At 35.6% G+C, this 21,098-nt stretch overlaps 1 protein-coding gene across 4 annotated transcripts in view; it reads right to left on the minus strand.

Annotated features, from left to right (window-relative positions):
- The window catches only part of PTEN (phosphatase and tensin homolog), a 108,091-nt gene that overhangs the window by 11,790 nt on the left and 75,203 nt on the right, over positions 1 to 21,098 (minus strand). For 3 of the 4 annotated variants that reach the window (XM_021943457.2, XM_009214930.3, XM_017963088.3), the window contains 2 exons: positions 8,815 to 8,956; positions 2,543 to 2,709 (listed from right to left, as the gene is read on the minus strand). In XM_021943457.2, coding sequence (XP_021799149.1) covers positions 2,543 to 2,709; positions 8,815 to 8,956 — 309 coding nt within the window. Of the gene's footprint in view, positions 1 to 2,542; positions 2,710 to 8,814; positions 8,957 to 18,343; positions 18,502 to 21,098 lie in introns of all 4 variants that reach the window. The other variant, XM_021943459.2, reaches the window with a different exon arrangement.

A 21,098-nucleotide genomic window follows, 5' to 3' on the forward strand; every position in this document is an offset into this window, starting at 1 on the left:
TAGCTTTAAATATGTTTTTAGTTTATGTGTACATACATATACAAACAAAATTCAGATATGGACTTAATTTCTTCTACTTTTCAAATGAGCTACCTATTCCAAGATTTACTTTAACAAAAGTTCTTAGAAGGAGAGTGCAACTTCCCTGATGACACACCACAAATACATGTTTACTTCTACAGCAATACAAACATGAGAAGCTCTACTTTCTTACATGACAATATAATGCTTGAATACTTTCAGAATAAATATGAGGGGATAGGGAAGAGTACTACTGATTTCTTTTGATGTTATAAAATGCTTGTTCTTAAAAAAATCACTTCTAATAAGATAATACTTTCTTAATAAAAAACCACAACAGAAGTTCATCACTTTAAACCTCTATTGACCAACACAGAAATCTGGCCTGCATAAATAATTTGGCAATTAATGATGTACAGCCTTGTGTCATCTTATTGGTACCTTAAAATGCCATTTAAATCTTTTATTCTAATTTATCTTAAAAGGTTTTTTTTCCCCTAGAAAATAAGATCTTTAAGGATATTATGTCTTAAATTTTATTGCATCTTTTAGCAGTACCTGACAAAGTAACTTTGTTTACAAGTCTTTAAATTTTTTTTTGCTTATTTCAATTATTTCAGCCAGTAACTGTATTTTACTTAGAATTAGAAGAAAATAAGCTAATATTTAAATAACAAAAAGGTGAATTCCATATATATATATGGATTATACTAAAACTTTTTGTCTGTTTTAATCACAGCATATTCTTAAATAAGGCAGGGAAAAATCAATAAAATGGAAATTTGTGTAGTCAAGGATAAACAAGTAAATCGTAAGTAATTAACCTTCAATTTTGCATATGTTAAAGTACAGATGAAGGGAAATAAGAATTAGTAAATTCCTAAAGGTATGCAGAGATGATGATGTAGGTGCCTATTTTTGAAAGCAAAATAAAAATTACTAGTTATCTTAATTTTAAAACAGTTGTTAATACTTCCTGGATTATCAAAAAATAATTTTTCAAAGTTATTGAGATATATTTAACTTTTACTTGTACAGATGATAGGAAATGGGTTTCTGGTTTAAAAAAAGATGTTCAGTACATTTTGATTTTTTTTTTCCAGCTACTTGGATTCTGGATAAAGGAAATTATATTTCTTCTGATACGTCAAAGCAGCATTTAAAATTGTGCAGTAAATGAAACTTCCTCTTATTTTCTTTCAAAAGAAAAGCTAAAAATCAGAACAACTAAATATATCCTATTATTGAGGATGTTTAAAGATTAGCAATATGCTATCTAGTATGTTTAACAAGGCAGCAACAATACAAATTTACTGCTTTTCTTCATTACTATCTAAAAATGTTGCACCTTAGTCTCACTTTAAATATACACATTTAATATTTTAAATGAAGACAGTTGGTTTTTGGTTTTTTTTTTTCCTTTTTCTTTGAGACAGAGTTTCACTCTTGTTGCCCAGGCTGGAGTGCAACAGTGCATTCTTGGCTCATGCAACCTCCACCTCTTGGGTTCAAGCAATTCTCCTGCCTCAATCCTCCTGAGTAGCTGGGATAACAGGCACCTGCCACCATACCCGGCTAATTTTTTTGTATTTTTAGTAGAGACAGGGTTTTACCATGTTGACCAGGCTGGTCTCGAACACCTGACCTCAGGTGATCTGCCTGCCTCAGCCTCCCAAAGTGCTGGAATTACAGGCGTGAGCCACCGCGCTGGGCCAGTAGTTGGTTTTAAACTAAGTCGTTGCCTTCTCTAAATACAGGCCAATCAAATTCAAACTTGATTAACTTTCTAAACCTGCACATTTCAATACCATGCTTTCATTCTTTATTACTTCCTCTTCATACTGATTTCTCTCCTAGTTAAAAAACTAATCAGTAAATCCACAGAAGCTAAATAGAAAATAATCAAGTCTTAAGAAATATAAGGTCAGGCATGATGGCTCACTCCTATAATTCCAACACTTTGGGATGCCGAAGCATGAGGACTACTTGTGCCCAGGAGTTTGAGACCAGACTGGGCAACACAGTGAGACCCTTTCCCTAAAAAAAAAAAATAAAAATAAAAAAATTAGCTGGGTATGGTGGCACATGCTTGTAGTCTTAGCTACTCAGCCTGGGCAATAGAACGAGACCCTCTCTCTAACAAAAAGGAAAAAAAAAGGGGGAAAGAAAAAGAAACGTAAGCCAAAATAAAGAAAAAGTGGTTTGTGTCACTATGTAAGACCACAGAACAGATCTCATTTCTACTATAGACCAAAATTTTTAAAATCTTGGTCCCATGCTAATTTCTTCTCGGTTAACCATCCTTGTTAAGGAAAATTCCTCTCATGTTCCAATGCTGTAAGGCCTTTTCCTTCAAATAGGATTATTTACCCTTATAGTGTCTCACCAATGCCAGAGTAAGCAAAACACCTGCATATCTAATAGAAAACAAGTTATAGTTCCTCACATGTCATAAAATAAAATATAGCTTTTAATCTGTCCGTATTTTGGATATTTCTCCCAATAAAAGTAAAGTACAAACCTTTTTTAGCATCTTGTTCTGTTTGTGGAAGAACTCTACTTTGATATCACCACACACAGGTAACGGCTGAGGGAACTCAAAGTACATGAACTTGTCTTCCCGTCGTGTGGGGCCTGAATTGGAGGAATATATCTTCACCTTTAGCTGGCAGACCACAAACTGAGGATCTGCATGGTTAAATACATACTAGTATCATTTCACAGGAAATGCCTTTAACTGTCAAACTGTCAAAAGTGATTTTAATGATTAATATCAGCAATATTCACAAAATATGGATTCCGCATCTGCAATCTTGATCTAAAGCAAATCAATGGAAATAAATGAAATAGAAATAGAAAAAATGTAAGATTTTCTCCAGTTTGAACTTTCAAAATAAGGTCCTATTACTTGTATAAAAGTCAATTTCTGTTTCCTGAATAGTAAGTCCCAAGATTAGACTTTTAGCGGCAGAATAACTTCAAAACTTTAACATTAAAATCATACTAAAAATCCTAATATAAATAAAAACTTTAAGCATTAAAAACGATGAAATAATTATCTGGTACATTTGTGAACAACATCAAAATAACTTTTAAGACAGGTATCAACAGGCAGTAGTCAGGAAAAATTTTAAAACATAAATAAGACAGATATTTGCTATAGTATTCTGAAGTCTCTAGCATGTGGCAAAGATCACAAAATATAAATCATTACATGTTCACAAGAGAAAGAGGATAAAACCTATAACAATGTTATAATAAATTTCAAAAACACAAGTCTAAATATTTTTTTAAAAAATTAACCATCATTCATTTTACCTATCGATCACATTTTAAAGATATATAATGCTACCATCATAAGAAACAGGAAACAAAAGATTTGAAATTTCTGTAAAGAAATGCAACAGAGTTCCAAGTAAAAACTGCAGCACAACCTACCTTTCCTCCAAAACATCTCATTTTCATTAACAAGTATTCTGGCTTTGGCTCATGTCTGTTTTAAATAACTGGTAAAAAATAAAGTAACTGGCCGGGCGCAGTGGCTTACGCCTGTAATCCCAGCACTTTGGGAGGCCGAGGCGGGCGGATCATGAGGTCAGGAGATCGAAACGATCCTGTCTCTACTAAAAATGCAAAAAATTAGCCGGGCGTGGCGGCGGGCGCCTGTAGTCCCAGCTACTTAGGAGGCTGAGGCAGAAGAATGGAGTGAACCCGGGAGGCGGAGCTTGCAGTGAGCTGAGATGGTGCCACTGCACTCCAGCCTGGGCGACTAAGCAAGACTCTGTCTCAAAAAAATAAATAAATAAATAAATAAAGTAACTGGTAAAATATAACTTCTCAAAATTCATCATGCTTTTACACTAGCAATTCTACCAAATGGTGGGAAAGTGTGTTAAGGGAAGGATTATATGTTTTATTTTTTAAATCTACTCATAAATTCATTTATAGCTAATGACCTTAATGACAGAAATTAAAGACTGATGAATGTTATGATCCCAGGACATAAAAACTTAAAGTTACCTAAATAATTTGACAAAGTATATATAATTCATTTGCCATACGTTGAGGAATTAGAAAACAAAAGTCCATTACAAAGAAATTTATTAACCTTAGGAGGTTATGAAGTGCCATTTGAAGAAAACATGCAAAGATTACAGAGAAAGAGAAACACAAGCTTACATAAAGTTATGAGAAATATTATATTTAAATATATTTATATTTATACTATGTATATATATAAAACAAACAAAAAATTTTCAGCACCAAAAGGTGTCATTATTCTAAAAGATAAACAAAAGTCTTACATTTTTATCAATGTCACTGAGAACAAGGCAAAAGCTAAACCAAGTTATACGAAATTTCCAGTTTAGTAAACACCTACTACTATTTCTATGTAATATTTAAAGCACTATCAGCAATCACATAATTAATATGTTTGATAAAAGCATGCAGGTTATTCTAACATGGTCTTCTAAGATACATTATTTGAAAAAGCTACCACAAACAGGAGAAATATTACACCAACAATCTATCAATAAATTTCACTTCCTTCCCTCAAAGTTCAAAGTGCAATGGGCCATTTCATAAGACTTTATGTGATACTGAAATTTCGCTGGGAAATCTAACTTGAAGAAGCAAATAAACAAAGTAGGATTCCAAAGCTGTGATAAAATTAATCAGAATAAAATTGCAAAACTGCCTTGTAATCTTTTTTTTTTTTTTTTTTTTTGAGACGGAGTCTCGCTCTGTCGCCCAGGCTGGAGTGCAGTGGCCAGATCTCAGCTCACTGCAAGCTCCGCCTCCCGGGTTTATGCCATTCTCCTGCCTCAGCCTCCCAAGTAGCCGGGACTACAGGCGCCCGCCACGTTTTCTGTATTTTTTAGTAGAGACGGGGTTTCACCATGTTAGCCAGGATGGTCTTGATCTCCTGACCTCGTGATCCGCCCGCCTCAGCCTCCCAAAGTGCTGGGAAATCTTTTTAAACTCCATTAATTCAGAATCTGATAACCCTGATCTTAGGACTTTCAAAGGCAAATTAATAGTACTTCCAGGTTTCAATTAAACTACATCCAAAATGTACATCTTCAAATATTTTAGTATTATATAAAAATTTATAAGTAGTAAAGATTTCCTCAATCACTAAAGAAAATAATCAATATGAATATCATGTTTCAGATAGATAAGACCTAACCAACCAGAAGTCCAATATTAGTATGGTTCTGTGGACTTCTACAATATATATCCTCGTATATGACTGAATATGTTCCAAAAAATAAATAACAAGATCCAGACCTAGTGATATAGTCTGGATATCTTTCCCTCCCAAATCTGAGGTTGAATTGTAATCCCCAATGCTAGAGGTGGGGCCTGGTGGAAGGTGCTTGAATCATGGGGGCAGATCCCACATGAATGGCTTGGGCCATCCTCTTGGTGATAAGTGAGCTGGCATTTAAAAGTGGGTGGCACCTTCTCCCCACCACTCCTTCTCTTTCTTGCTCCCATTCTCACCATGCTCCCTTTTGCCTTCAGCCATGATTGGAGGCTTCTTGAGGCCTCCCCAGAAGCAGATGCTGCTATGCTTTCTGTATAGCGTGCAGAACCATGAACCAATTAAAGAAGAATTTATAAAGAAAACAGGTTAAACCTGTTTAATACTCAGTCTCTAGTATTTCTTTATAGCAACGCAAAAACAACCTAATACACCTAGCAAATGAAAATCAGAATGCAGAGAATGGGAGATAGTGGAGACTTGAAAGGGAGAGGAGATAATGAGAAATTACTTAATGGGTACAATGTATATTATTCAGATGATGGACACCCTAAAAGCCCTGACTTGACCACTACACAATCTATACACGTAACAAAATTACACTTGTGTCCTTAAATTTATACAAGTAAAACAATTTTTTAAAGTCAGAATTAAATTTCCTTAGATATATACATATTGTTATAGTCTTGAAAGAAAACCACACTGATCATCTTTCAGTAACATTTTTAACCCTGTTAAATGTCTAGAGTATAGTAACTTTTTCTATCACTTGGAAATACTAAGACAAAAATCAAGAAAGAAAAAGCTGCAAATCCCTACAGAAGATGCTGTATTTTTCAGCACTACCTCTGTTTTCTTTATTGATTCCTCTTCTTCCTAAACCCAAGTTGCCATTCTTATCACAGTCCTCACCCTCTTCTTTTCTTCCTTTCCTCTGAGCCTTCCCATCCCCAAACTCCAGACCATATTTATATGAAAGGCTTAACTACTCTCCCTTTCCTGACGCTGCCCAAAATATCGATATATCTCCTACCTAGATTCGAACCCATACTCCCAAGTACCCACTGAATATTGTCATGTGAGAAGCTCACGTTTACGAGATTTAAAACACGTTTAAAACCAAAATATCAACATTAATGTCTTCAAGTCTCAGATTCACTTTTCTTTCTTTCTGTGACTATTTCACCTGACTGGGATCAAAACTTTTACAAAATATTTAGCTATAAATGGCAAATAAAAAATTAATGAAATCCCATTTGATTGTCTTAGCATACCTGCATTAAGGCAAGTTTTATTACTGGTTTCTTTTCCACTATGTTTTACTCTTGCGATTATAACTTTGCATACAACTGTCCTTAAAAATATGGTTTAATCCTCAAGTGTTATCATGACATCTCAGTATTTATCAAATCAAGTCTGTTATCCCCATTCAGGATCCTCTAACAGTCAGTCATACGTTCCATACCTATTATCTGTCACTACATTCTTGTCCAGCTTTTTCCTTCTGCTGCACTTCAACTGAAGCTATTTCCCATTGCCTGTAATACTTCTTTCAGGAGTCTTTTTTTTTTTTTTGATGCGGAGTCTTACTCTTATTGCCTTGGCTGGAGTGCAATGACACAATCTCGGCTCACTGTAACTTCTGGCTTCAAGCGATTCTCCTGCCTCAGCCTTCCAAGTACCTGGGACTACAGGCATGCATCACCATGCCCGGCTAATTTTTGTATTTTTAGTAGAGTTGGGGTTTCACCATGTTGGCCAGGCTGGTCTTGAACTCCTGACCTCAGGTGACCTGTCCACCTCGGCCTTCCAAAGTGCTGGGATTACAGGTGTGAGCCACTGCGTCTGGCCACTTCTTTCAGTTTTAATGCCAATCTAAACTGTATGTTTTTTCCAATGTTCAATAAAGAGCTGGTGAACCTCCTTTAAGAAACTGTTTGAAAACCTTCAAAAGCTTTTCTGAATGTAGCATTTGTAACTGATACACAGAACCTCCCATTTATTTTATTTTATTTTTATTTATTTATTTCTAAGACAAAGTCTTGCTCCAATGCCCAGGATGGAGTGCAGTGGCATGATCTCGGCTCACTGCAACCTTGGCCTCCCAGGTTCAAGTGATTCTCCTGCCTCAGTCTCCCGAGAAGCTGGGACTACAGGTGCGCGCCACCATGGCCAGCTAAGTTTTGTGTTTTTAGTAGAGATGGGGTTTCACCTTGTTGCCCAGGCTGGTCTCAAACTCCTGAGATCAAGTGATCTGCCTGCCTCAGCCTCCCAAAGTGCTGTGGTTACAGGTGTGAGCCTTATGCCTAGCCCCACAACCTCCCACTTAATTACATATAGCTAGTTTTTTATTAAAGCTTTACTACAGTATTATATCATAGTACATAAGAGGAAACTAGAAAATTAGGAAAGATTACTAAAGTGAATGTTTTCTCTCCCTTAATATCTCCATGATACTTTATACCTTTCTCTTGGCTCTTACACTGACATCAATACTACAGGAAGAGCATGAGTTTTTTCTTCCTTTTTCCTTCTCTATGAATCTGTTACATTCCTTTGTTAGTCACTTCCAACAGCCCAGTACCTTGCATTCAGCAGTTTTAAAAACTGTACTGAGATGTAAAGAGCATCAATGAGACTCTTTAGAAGCCTTTATTTAACATGCTATACTAATAAACTCCGGTCTTTGATAAAGTTATCTGTCTCTAAGAATACAGAACAGATCTGATGACGATGATCACACCTATCTGACAAACATCATCGGAGAAGTAGAACAGGATCAGGATGACTGAGGTAGACTTATAGAGATTAGGGTAAAAGGGAGAAATAAATTAGAGGCAGACATCAGTGATATAATCTGTACTTCATACTTATCCAGAAGTTTCAGATTTCAAAGTCTCTTCATTTTATTGACAAGCAAACTCAAAGAGAGGTAGATGATGTGCCCAGGGTTACACAATAGATTAATGACAGATCTAGGACGGGAATCCGGATCTAAATCCAGGTTTTCTCTAACACTCCACATACTTTGATTCCTATTCTTTACTAATCTTACTTCAGCTTGCTGCCATGTCTTATCACTTCTTCCTTTCCTTTTTATTGCTTTGTCACCATTATTGTCAATACCTAGTTTCCCTAAGATATTAAGGACTTGATCCCTGCCCTAAGACCAGCAAATTGCTGAACTCCTCTGGTGGACCTCTGCTGGACCTCATGCTGGACCTCTGATGGGACAGGTTCTTCCATCATCTGGTCAGAATTGGGCTGTATTTGGTGTATAACACAGAATATTTCTTTCATAAATATAATTTGGCTTCGACTACATTAAAACCCATTGCTTTTGGCTTCTTTAGCCCAATGAGTTGAACAACAAAGCTAATTAATTTGTTCAAATGCTTCGGAAATATAGTCTCCTGCATAAATTTTAAATGTGGTAAATTTCTTTCTAAATTTTTATATAAACTTCTAGATATGGTAAGAAAACTGTTCCAATACATGGAAGGATGAGAATTCAGAGCACTTACTGCAAGTTCCGCCACTGAACATTGGAATAGTTTCAAACATCATCTTGTGAAACAACAGTGCCACTGGTCTATAATCCAGGTGATTCTTTAACAGGTAGCTATAATAATACACATAGCGCCTCTGACTGGGAATAGTTACTCCCTGGTGGACAGAAAAAAAAAAAGAGAAGCCAAATTCAAAAAAAATGTTCCATTATAGTTATTTCACTAAATTGCTATAGTAACTGGGTTGTAGCCATTGAAGAACATATGTACATTAGAAATTTGACCTTAAATGATTAATACTTAAATCCAGCTCAGTAATAAATAAGAGCAATATCAATACAAAGGATAATATAAGAATAACTCTTCTCCCTTGAAACAATTATCGTAACACCCCATTTATTCAAAGGTCACAACAGTGCTCTGACCCATGAACCCCATAGGCAAAGGCCACTGCATATCCAAAATAAATGTCAAAGGCCTCTGCCTTACAGCTGTGCTCTTTACACCTAGGGCTCCCCACAAGGATTTATGGACTCCTTAAACACACAGTTCCTCACAAACTTGATTACCTACTTTCCAGGGCAAAGCGTATCAGAATCAGCAAACTAGACAGAGGCATATTGCCTTTAAGAGGCAGAAATAGCAGCAGCAAAAACTGATGCTGGCATTAGAGACCAACAAAAACAGGAGTATGCAGATGATGTAAATGTGTGCAACAATCTTCTAACAGAAGTAAAGCTATCCCTGTACTACATGCATCTCTTTGCTGAAGAAACCAGGGGAAAATGAAGGATTTTAGAAAATGTAAGTATTACAAATGATTAAAATGCATGTAGTTCTCAAGAGTTCATTAAATAATAAAACATAAACAAAATATATATAATATATGTGGCATTTAATAGGGGAAGCTGAGTTATCTAAAGAGAAAAATCTAATATGTACAATAATGCATTCACTAACGATGATGAATAAATGAGGTATTTAAGGGTTTATTAGACATGTGACTTAAGAAAAATCCAACCTAGAAATATAAGACAATCAATAAGCAACATTAAGAAGTTTAACAGTTAAAAGTAACTTACAGAAAACTGTAATTTAAATGAAAGTATACTCAAGAGGAAAAAGAATTTGCAATTATTTCTCTTTAAATTACTACTGGCATCTGCATCTCCCCAGTGTCTTAAAAATTCTGGACACAAATAACCTTATTCTCCCTAATGAAAAATATAAAACATATTTATGTGAATTTAAAAACAGGCCGGGCACAGTGGCTCACAACCTGTAATCTCAGCACTTTGGGAGGCCAAGGCGGGCTGAATCACTTGAGGTCAGGAGTTCGAGACCAGCCTGGCCAACATGGTGAAACCCCGTCTCTACCAAAAATACAAAAAATTAGCTGGGCGTGGTGGTGTGTACCTGTAGTCCCAGCTACTTGGGAGGTTGAGGCAGGACAATCACTTGAGCCTGGGAGACGGAGGTTGCAATGAGCTGAGATCGCGCCACTGCACTCCAGCCTGGACAACAGAGACAGACTGTCTCAAAAAACAAACAAACAAACAAAAAACCAGGTATGATAAATAGCAAGTATGTAGGTATCCATTGTAGTACTCCTAATATTTTTTCAAAGATGTGCATGATTTTATTATAGACAATTTAAAAATATGTGTGTATGTGTATAAATGTCAAAAAAACAGGTATAAACCATTTCTAATCCTGACAAGTGATTTAAGATTTTGGCCACAGTATAAAGACCACAATTTTATAAATAAAAGACTTGTATTTCAATGCTGACAGTCAAAATACAAACTCTGACGTGTTTTCGAAGGAAAATCAGGACAATAATATGTACCCTTCCTTCTTAACAGGGTTCTCATGAGGATCAAACACCAGATGCAGTTACACAAAAGCATGCTAAAACTACAAAATAGTATACGGTTTTAGCAATTCTCTACCTGTACTTAAGGTACAGTTTTTGAATAGCTGGAATTTTATTTCTATATGATTTTCTTAACAAAACAGTAAAAGGTAAGGGAAAATAGTAGTACTTTGAAGAGCAGTACTACTACTCTTCATTAAAACATTAAAAATTATTAAAGCTAAAAAATGTAAACTTACAATGACTTATTACATCACATTCAATGTAATTTCAGCAAACAACTGTCATTCATGTTTAGCAGGATAAATATAAAATTGCTAAGTAGGTTAGCTAAAGGAAATATCACATGGAAGATGAGTGGGAGGGGAACTTTTTTGAATCATGTGAATTTTTTAACCATATGCATTTATAATCTAGTCAAAATATGCAATAAAATTTTTTTTTAAAATTAAGTCAATGCAAGTCTACGAGGAGACCACATTGTCGACATTATTTGTTGGGGTTTAGTGGATGACATTTTTCTCTTTATCTCCATTTTTGGCATAAGTCTGTGTGCAATAATAAAAAGATTTCAAAGCTTTAGGTTTTTTCAAGTAGCAAGTAATTAGTAGTGTACCTATAATGTAGGTGTTTATACATTCTGTTAATCCTTACCCAAAAAAGGATAGGCAAACATAAAAAATATGTAAATCTACTAGTTGTCAACATTGGGTGAATAATTCATGTATGAATACCAGTTGAAACAAAATTACTGACAATTCAAAGAAAACCATGGAAAAGTACATTTTAAAATTTAATCGATTAGTTTACCATCAAAATTATAGTCTATTTTCTTAACTTTGCAATTATTATCTACCTGCTGCCTTGTCAGCACCCGAAATCCAACATTTCTAGATTAACAAATATTAAAAAGTTGGGAGGCTCACATGTATCTGTTTCAGAGTCTCCAATGTGACCTCCTCATTCTAGTCCTATCTCTCTGAGCCATGATGCACACTCACTAAAATTGAATTAACACCTGTAATACAGGATTTCAAATGAGTGGAAAGTCCACACTAAATTAAAATTTTACTCATCTTTAAAAGCTTATACATATGAATAAAAGGCTATAAAGCTCTTGCAGATTAAAAAATACTCTGTGTTTTCAAATTTTTCTTTTTTTTTTTGAGACGGAGTCTCACTCTGTCACCCACTCTGAAGTGCAGTGGTGCGATCTCAGCCCACTGCAACCTTGCCTCCCGGGTTCCAGCAATTCTCCTGCCTCAGTCTCCCAAGTAGCTAGGATTGCAGGCATGTGCCACTGCGCCTGGCTAGCTTTTGTATTTTCAGTAGAGACGGATTTCACCATGTTGTCCAGGCTGTCTTCAACTACTGACCTCAAGTGATCTGCTCGCCTCAGTCTCCCAAAGTTATGTGATTACAGGCATGAGCCACTGTGCCTGGCCTAACATTTTGCATTTTTCATGTAAATTAAGGCTAATAAAGACCAGTTTTATCTCTAACCAAGAAGTTTTAAGTTAAATTGATATGTAACCACACACACACACACACACACACACACACACACTTCAAGGGTACAGTTCTACTTTCTACTAGTAGAAACTCTCCTTTTCCACTTTAATTATGAAGAAAATTATTTACACAGCTGACCCTTGAAGACAGGTTTGAAATGTGTGGGTCCACTTATATATATGGATTTTTTTTCAATAACATTTTTCAGAGATTTTAACAATTTGAAAAAACCTGCAGATGAAACACATAGCCTGGAAATATCAAAAAGTTAAGAAAAAGTTAGATTTATGTCATGAATACATAAAATATATGTAGATTATTAGTCTGTTTTATCATTTACTGACATAAAATATACACAAACCTATTATAAAAAGTTAAAATTCATCAAAACATATGCACACAAACCTTAAGACCAGCCATAATACCACTTGTAGTCAAGATAATAAACAAATGCAAAGATGCAGCATTAAATCATAGTTACGTAATATTAACTGTAGTACATACTATACTACTGTTAAAATCTCATAGCTAACTTCTGTTGCTACTGCAGTGAGCTCAAGGGTTGCAAGAATCTATTTAAAACACCGTGTGACACTAATCATCTCTGTATGATCAGCTCATCTCTCCAGTAAATTGTGTATTGCAATCAAAAGCTATCTCTCACTCTCTCACGGTTCTTGTGTATGTTTTTTTCTTTTTCTTTTTTTTTTTTTTTTTTGAGACACAGTCTTGCTCTATCACCCAGGCTGGAGTGCAGTGGCACGATCTTGGCTTACTGCAGCCTCCGCCTTCTGGGATCAAGTGATTCTCCTGCCTCAGCCTCCCGATTAGCTGGGATTACAGGCGCATGCCACCATGCCTGGCTAATTTTTTGTATTTTTAATACAGACAGGGTTTCACCATGTTAGCCAGGATGGTCTCGATCTCCTGACCTCGTGATCTCATGATCCGCCCGCTTCGGCCTCCCAAAGTGCTGGGATTACAGGCGTGAGCCACCGCGCCCAGCCCTCTTGTGTATTTTTCATTGTGCTTAATGCAATGCTGTAAACCTTAACACCATGAGACCCATATGAAATGCCAATAGTGATAATGGAAGTGCTTTTAAGAAGTGGAGAAAAGTCATGGATGTTATAATAATAAGGTGACTTGCTTGATATGTACAGTAGATACGTACAGCTATAGCTGCTGGCCATTTCAGATGCTTCATCTTGTAAACCGACAACATAAATGTATAGTACCAATAAATACAGTACTGTAAATGTATTTTCTCTTCCTTATGATTTTCTTGATACACGTTCTTTTCTCTAGTTTTCTTTATTGTAAGAATATACTATATAATACATATGCAAAATATGTGTTATTGACTGTTTATGTTATGGGTAGGGCTTCTGGTCAACAGTGGGCTACATTATCGAACGGTCAACTGTATCCTTAACCTTTTTTCCTCAAATACAACTTTCAACACATTCTAACTTTAGCCAAACAACTTTAGCTAAAGAACTTTAGCCAAAAAACATTAGCTAAAGAACTTTAGCCATTACTCTTTCAACTCCTTTATGTTCACAGACCAGGAGGTAGACCTCAGAAGTATATTTAGTGTTCCTTCTAATATTCTTTCCAGCCCCCATTCCTACAGCTTTGCCTATTTCAAACTCATATCACTCAATAACTCTTCTGGTATACACTTACTAAACTCTTGACCACAATGATTTTAGTACTTTGTTTTCTCAACCTCTCTTTTTATCCTGACCAACACATCATCTTCAATGAATTCAGCTCCTGTTTTACTGGGAACCCTGAGGTCATCCAATATGAACACTCAAAATTCCCTTCTCCCATCTTAAAATTGCTTCATGCGTTTTTGACAAAATTCAACAGCCCTTCATGCTAAAGACGCTCAATAAATTCGGTATTGATGGAACGTACCTCAAAATAGTAAGAGCTATTTATGACAAACCACAGCCAATATCATACTGAATGGGCAAAAACTGGAAAAATTCCTTTGAAAACTGGCACAAGACAGGGATGCCTCTCTCACCACTCCTATTCAACATAGTGTTGGAAGTTCTGGCTAGGGCAATTAGGCAAGAGAAATCAAGGGTATTCAGTTGGGAAAAGAAAGAAGTCAAATTGTCCCTCTTTGCAATGACATGATTGTATATTTAGAAGAGCCCCATTGTCTCAAGCGAAATCTCCTTTGGCGATAAGCAACTTCGAAAGTAAAGTCTCAGGATACAAAATTAATGTGCAAAAATCACAAGAAGCATTCTTATACACCAATAACAGACAAACAGAGAGCCAAATCATGAATGAACTTCCATTCACAATTGCTTCAAAGAATAAAATACCTAGGAACCAACTTACAAAGGGATGTAAAAGGACCTCTTCAAGGGAGAACTACAAGCCACTGCTCCAGGGGAAATAAAAGAGGACACAAACAAATGGAAAAGAACATACCATGCTCATGGATGGGAGAATAAAATATCGTGAAAATGGCCATACTGCCCAAGGTAGTAATTTATAGATTCTGTTTCATCCCCATCAAGCTACCAATGAGTTTCTTCACAGAATTGGAAAAAACTGCTTTAAAGTTCATATGGAACCAAAAAGAGCCTGCATCTCCAAGACAATCCTAAGTCAAAAGAACAAAGCTGGAGGCATCCATGGCTACCTGACTTCAGAAACTATACTACAAGGCTACAGTAGCAAAACAGCATGGTACTGGTACCAAAACAGAGATATAGACCAATGGAGACAGAACAGAGTCCTCAGAAATAATACCACACATCTACAGCCATCTGATCTTTGACCAACCTGAGAAGGGAAACAAGAAATAGGGGAAAAGGATTCCCTATTTAATAAATGAATACAGGAAAATTGGCTAGTCATAAGTAGAAAGCTGAAACTGGATCTTCCTTACTCCTTATCTGAAAAGAGTAATTCAAGATGGATTAGAGACTTAAATGTCAGACCCTAATACCATAAAAATCCTAGGAAAACCTAGGTAGTACCATTCAGGACATAGGCATGGGCAAAGACTTTACATGTCTAAAACATCAAAAAGCAATGGCAGCAAAGCCAAAAATTGACAAATGGAGTCTAATTAAACTAAAGAGCTTCTGCACAGCAAAAGAAACTACCATCAGAGTGAATAGGTAACCTACAGAATGGGAGAAAATTTTGCAATCTATACTCATCTGACAAAGGGCTAATATCCAGAACCTACAAAGAACTCAAACAAATTTACAAAGAAAAAAACAAACAACCCCATCAAAAAGTGGGCAAAGGATATGAACAGACATTTCTCAAGAGACATTCATACAGCCATAGACACATGAAAAAATGCTCATCATCCTCACCATCAGAGAAATGCAAATCAAAACCACAATGAGATACCATCTCACACCAGTTAGAATGGCGATCATTAAAAAGTCAGGAAACAACAGGTGCTGCTGGAGAGGATGTGGAGAAATAGGAACACTTTTTACACTGTTGGTGGGATTGTAAAACTAGTTCAACCATTATGGAAAACAGTATGTGATTCCTCAAGGATCTAGAACTAGATGTACCATATGACCCAGCCATCCATTGCAGGGATATGCAAAGGATTATAAATTATGCTGCTATAAAGACATGCACCGCGTATGTTTTGTGCAGCACTATTCTAATAGCAAGACTTGGAATCAACCCAAATGTCCATCGGACGACAGATTGGATTAAGAAAATGTGGCACATATACACCATGGGGTACTATGCAGCCATAAAAAAGGGGATGAGTTAGTGTCCTTTGTAGGGACATGGATGCAGCTGACCATCATTCTTAGCAAACTATCACAGAACAGAAACCAAACACGCATGTTCTCCTCATAGGTGGGAACTGAACAAGATCACTTGGACTCAGGAAGGGAACATCACACACGAAGGGCCTATCATGGGGAGGGGGAGGGGGAGGATTGCATTGGGAGTTATACACGATGTAAATGGCGAGTTGATGGGTGCAACGAACTAACATGGCACAAGTATACATATGTAACAAATGCCATGTTATGCACATGTACTTCTAACTAAGTATAAGAATAATAAATAAATTAAAAAAAAAAATTGCTTCATGCTTGATGTCTCTTCGTGTTCAACGAGGTTCTATTTTGGGCAAGTGCTTTATTAATTATCTCCTATCTGGCATGTGCCTTTATTCTCTCCACTTGTATCTAAATAATATGCTCAAGTAATCTTTATTCTTTATCCAAGGCTTATTTATTTATTTATTTATTTAGTAGAAATGAGGGTTTTGCCACATTGCCCAGGCTGGTCTCAACTCCTGGACTCAAGAAATCTGCCTTAGCCTCCTAAAGTGTTACGATTACAGGCATGAGCCACCATGCCCAGTCGAGGCTGATTTCTTAATGGTCATTAGTGCTTTCTCAACAACTGATACCCTACTGGCTGCTGGCTGATCTTTTTTTTTAAACATTTCACTGAAAACTTTTTATTGGCCTTTTGGGTAGAAATGAGAATTTATTTGCCAGGAAGGATGATCCCATCATACTTTTGCTGGAACCAGTGCACGGCCTACTCTTTGCTGATTCTATTTGGCACCACTGCAGCCTGTCCTGCACTTCTTATCTGCCATGATGAAACGTGGCTTTTCCAGCACCTCATAGAAGTCCAGGCTGTAGACACCAAAGTAAGAGTACATTCAAGGGAATTGTGAGAGGTAAGAATGGAAAAAGAGGTTGGAGCCACCTTTATCAGATTAAGGTATAAGGGCTACATAAGCAGCCACCTGTGAAGTCTTACATATTTTGTAGCACCTGGTCCAATTTAGATAACATAATTACTTGACACTTCAAGGTTTGATAAGCAGCCACCTGAAATGCAATTTAAACCAGGTATTTCTTGAGGGCTCCTAGACATTTTCATTATTGCAGGGTCTATTCAGATTTTGTCTCTCTCCTTAAAGCATTTACAATGACATATTCACTGAAAATTGCCCATTTCTCATTGAAATTTCCAAAATGATTAGCACAGACCTGAATATAATTTTTAACATCACCTCTACACTGTAGTTTTATCTCCTTTCTCATACTTAATGTCTCATTTTTAGTTTCCCTCTTTTCTTTTATCCTTGACTGGCTTTTAAAAATATGTATTGATTTTATTGGCATTTTCATGCAATCAGTATTTAGATTTATTAGTTCAAATGGTTTACTGTTTCCTAATTCATTAACATTTTTGCCTTTATAAATCTCTACTTGTTATTAATCAATTTCTAATGTAAATTTACATTTCCTCATTGAATCAAAAATTACTTAAAACATGATTTTATATTTCCATATAAATTTAAACATTAAAAAAAATTCCAGTTCTAATGAATTGTAATCAAGAAATGGGACTTATATATTTTTATTTTCGAGTGAGATTTTGTTTTGTAGTTGGTCTAATTTGTAAGATTGGTAATGTTTTGTCAATGACAGAAAAAAATACATTTCATTATTTTATTATTCAAGCCACCTATATATCTACAGTTATGTGTTGCTTAAGAGAAACTGCATCTGGGTGATTTCATCACCGTATCATAGAATATACTTACACAAGCCTAGATGGTATAGTTCACTACACACCCAGGCTATATGATACAGCTCCTGAGCTACAAACCTGTTTAGTAAGTTACTGTATTCAATATCATAGGCAACTGTAACACAATGGTATCTGTGTATCTAAAAGATAGAAAAGGTTCAGTAAAAATGGTATAAAGGACATAAAAACAGTACACCTGTATAGGGCACTTACCACGAATGGAGCTTGCAGGACTGGAAGCTGCTCTGGGTGAGTCAGTGGGTGAGCGGTGAGTTAATGTGAAGGCCTAGGATATTACTGTGTACTACTGTAGATTTTATAAACATGCTACTCTAAATCTATTTTAAAATTTTTTCTTTCTTCAGTAAATTAACCTTAGCATTTTATAACTTTTCACTTTATAAACATACAAAAATTTAACTCTGACTCTTTTGTAACATTTAACTTAAAAACATTACACAGCTACACAAAAACATTGTTTCTTTGTATCCTTATTCTGTAAGATTTTTTCTATTTTTTAATTTTTTTTTTTTTTTTACTTTTTAAACTCTTGTTAAAAACTAATAAATACACACATACTTTAGCCTTGGCCTCTACAAGTCAGGATCATCAATATCACTGTCTTCCACCTATACATCTTGTCCCACTGGAAGGTCTTAAGGGGAAATAACATCCATGGAGCTGACATCTCCTATGACAACAACGCCGTTTTCTGGAATACCTGCTGTAGGATCTGCCTAAAGATTATTTTACAGTTAACATTTTTTAATAAGCAGAAGCACATGCTAAAATAATAAAATAGTACTGTAAACATGTAACTAGTAACATATTCGTTTATCATTATAAAGTATTACGTGCTGAACATAACTGTGCTATGCTTTTATACAACTGATAGTACAGTAGTTTGCTTACACCAGCATTACCACAAACATGTCAGTGATACACTGCATTGCAACGGTTTCAACATCACTAGGTAATAGAAACTTTTTAGCTCCATTTTAATTTTACAGGACCATTGTCAGGCGTTGACTCAAACATCATTATGTGGCACATGACTGTATCTTCTTACTTTGTAACTTCTGAAGTACCATAAAGATTCCTATCATTGCTTTTCTACCAATTATTCTTCATTTTTTTCAGCTTTTGCTTAATACATTTTGATATTATGTTTAGCACACTGGTTCATAACTGCTAAGTCTTTACCTGCAGTATACCCTGCGTTAATGTAAAATGACATTTCTGATCCAGTTTAATGCTTTTTGCTTTAAATGCTACTCTGATACTGAGATTCTGTCATCTGCTTTTGAAACTGAAATTTGCCTGATGTATCTCTAATCCACCATTAATTTTTAACCTTAGTTTTATGTAAATCTCTTGTGATTAATCTCTTAAAAAACACATTTAAAAGTACAGATTATATACATCTTTCAGACCTAAAATACTGCCTTACTACTACCAGAACAGAATACTACTTTAATATCACAGCACAAGATATGTAATGTTTTGTTCATATTCTATGCATCAATATTTATCAATACTCCGATCATCTTCTGAGAAGATGAATCATGAATTTATAATCTACACTCCTCAGTTAAAAAAGCAATTTTCTATTTCAGTAAACTTTCCACCGGCACTGCTAAACTTAGAAATAATATAGATGTTTCAACATAATAGTGTTTGCTTGAAGCTCGGAAATCTATGTCTCAGGATGATCACAGTAAGATTACTATAGGAAAGCAATTCAACAAAGGAAGAAATATGGCTATTATTACAATGACAACATATAGCAGCTTTTCGTATATTAAGGTACTTGCCATCATTTTATATATCTTTAACACTACCACAACTTTACAAGATAGATATCATTGTCTCTATTTTAAGGATCAGAAAACAGTCCTACTGTACATAATTATCTCATTCAAAACCAGGATCTGGACCTCAATGTGAATATAAGGGTAAAACTTGTACTCAGCTGTCCTGGGTTTTACTAATAGCATGTATAGAAACTATGTGATTTGAACGAAGTCACAACTTCTTTGAGCTCTTATTTTTCCTGTCTATGAAGAATCTCTGAAGTTTAGGGTGTTACAGTATTTCACTTATATGAAACTAATTATTGAGAATAAATGTGAAGCAGACAACTGATATTTTTTTCTCTTTCCAACATTCTTTCCCCTCCTCGATTTTTCTTTGGAAAACTATTATTATCCCTGTGTGGCAGGCTCTATACTTCAGCTTTAGATACATGTCCCAGAGAATTCCATTCCCTGGCCAGAATATTTGGTTCAGGAATAGGTATGTACCTCGATCCAGGGAAATCAGAACTCACCCTATAAATTTTTGCTCAAATTGTAGCTCTCTTCCCATCATAGTTGCTAAAGTAGGTAGAATGCAAACTTGAAGCTATTAGAAACTATATCTCGCCACTACTTGTTACAGCCTGTTTGAAAATAACATACATACAGAAGAGAGAAAGGAGGAGAAGGGTAAGGGAGGAAGAGAGAATGAGATACTCTTGAGATCTGTTGAGCACCTAGATCCAGGCTAGAGCTTTTAGGTTATGTAAGTCCTTTTATTTAAGCTACCTTGACTTGGGTTTTTCTGATTTAAAACTGAAAAAGTCCTCATATATTATAAAGGAGTTGCTTTTTATTTTTCTAAGTTTCTATTTCTACTTTAGGATTCAAAATAATAAAGAAAAATAATTTGGACTGTAGAACATAATTTTGTAGAAAAAAATACCAGGTTTGAGGTTAGAAGATGTGGTTTTTAGTTATTACACAAAAAGATTATATGACTTAGAACAAGTTGATCTTTGTAGATCTGTTTGTTTTGTTTTGTGAAACAAGGTCTCGATCTGTTGCCTAGGCTAGAGTGCTGTGGTATAATCATGGTTCACTGCAGCCTCAACCTCCCAGGCTCTGGCAATCCTCTCACCTCAGCCTCCCAGGTAGCTAGAACTACAGGCATGTGACACCATGCCCGGCTATTTTTTAAGTTTTTTTTTTTGTAGAGACAGTGTCTCACTATGTTGCCCAAGCTGGTCTTGAACTCCTGGGCTCAAGCAATCTTCCCGCTTGAGTCTCCCAAAGTGCTGGGATTACAGGTATGAGCCACCCAACTCTGCAAATCTGTTTTATCATCTATGTTAGAATGGGTTTGAATTAAATAATTGCTAAGATCCTTCAAGGTATGAAAGTTCTACAATTTTATTGTATTATATAACAGCCTTAATTAATATGGATCATAGTAACACAGTTTGGCCCAGGAAAATTAATGTGTTAAGAAAAATAAGAACGTTACATTGGAAGATTTTTTAAAAGACAGTAATTAT

Source organism: Papio anubis, chromosome 11 (assembly GCF_008728515.1).
Source record: "Papio anubis isolate 15944 chromosome 11, Panubis1.0, whole genome shotgun sequence".
Lineage (NCBI taxonomy): Eukaryota > Metazoa > Chordata > Mammalia > Primates > Cercopithecidae > Papio > Papio anubis.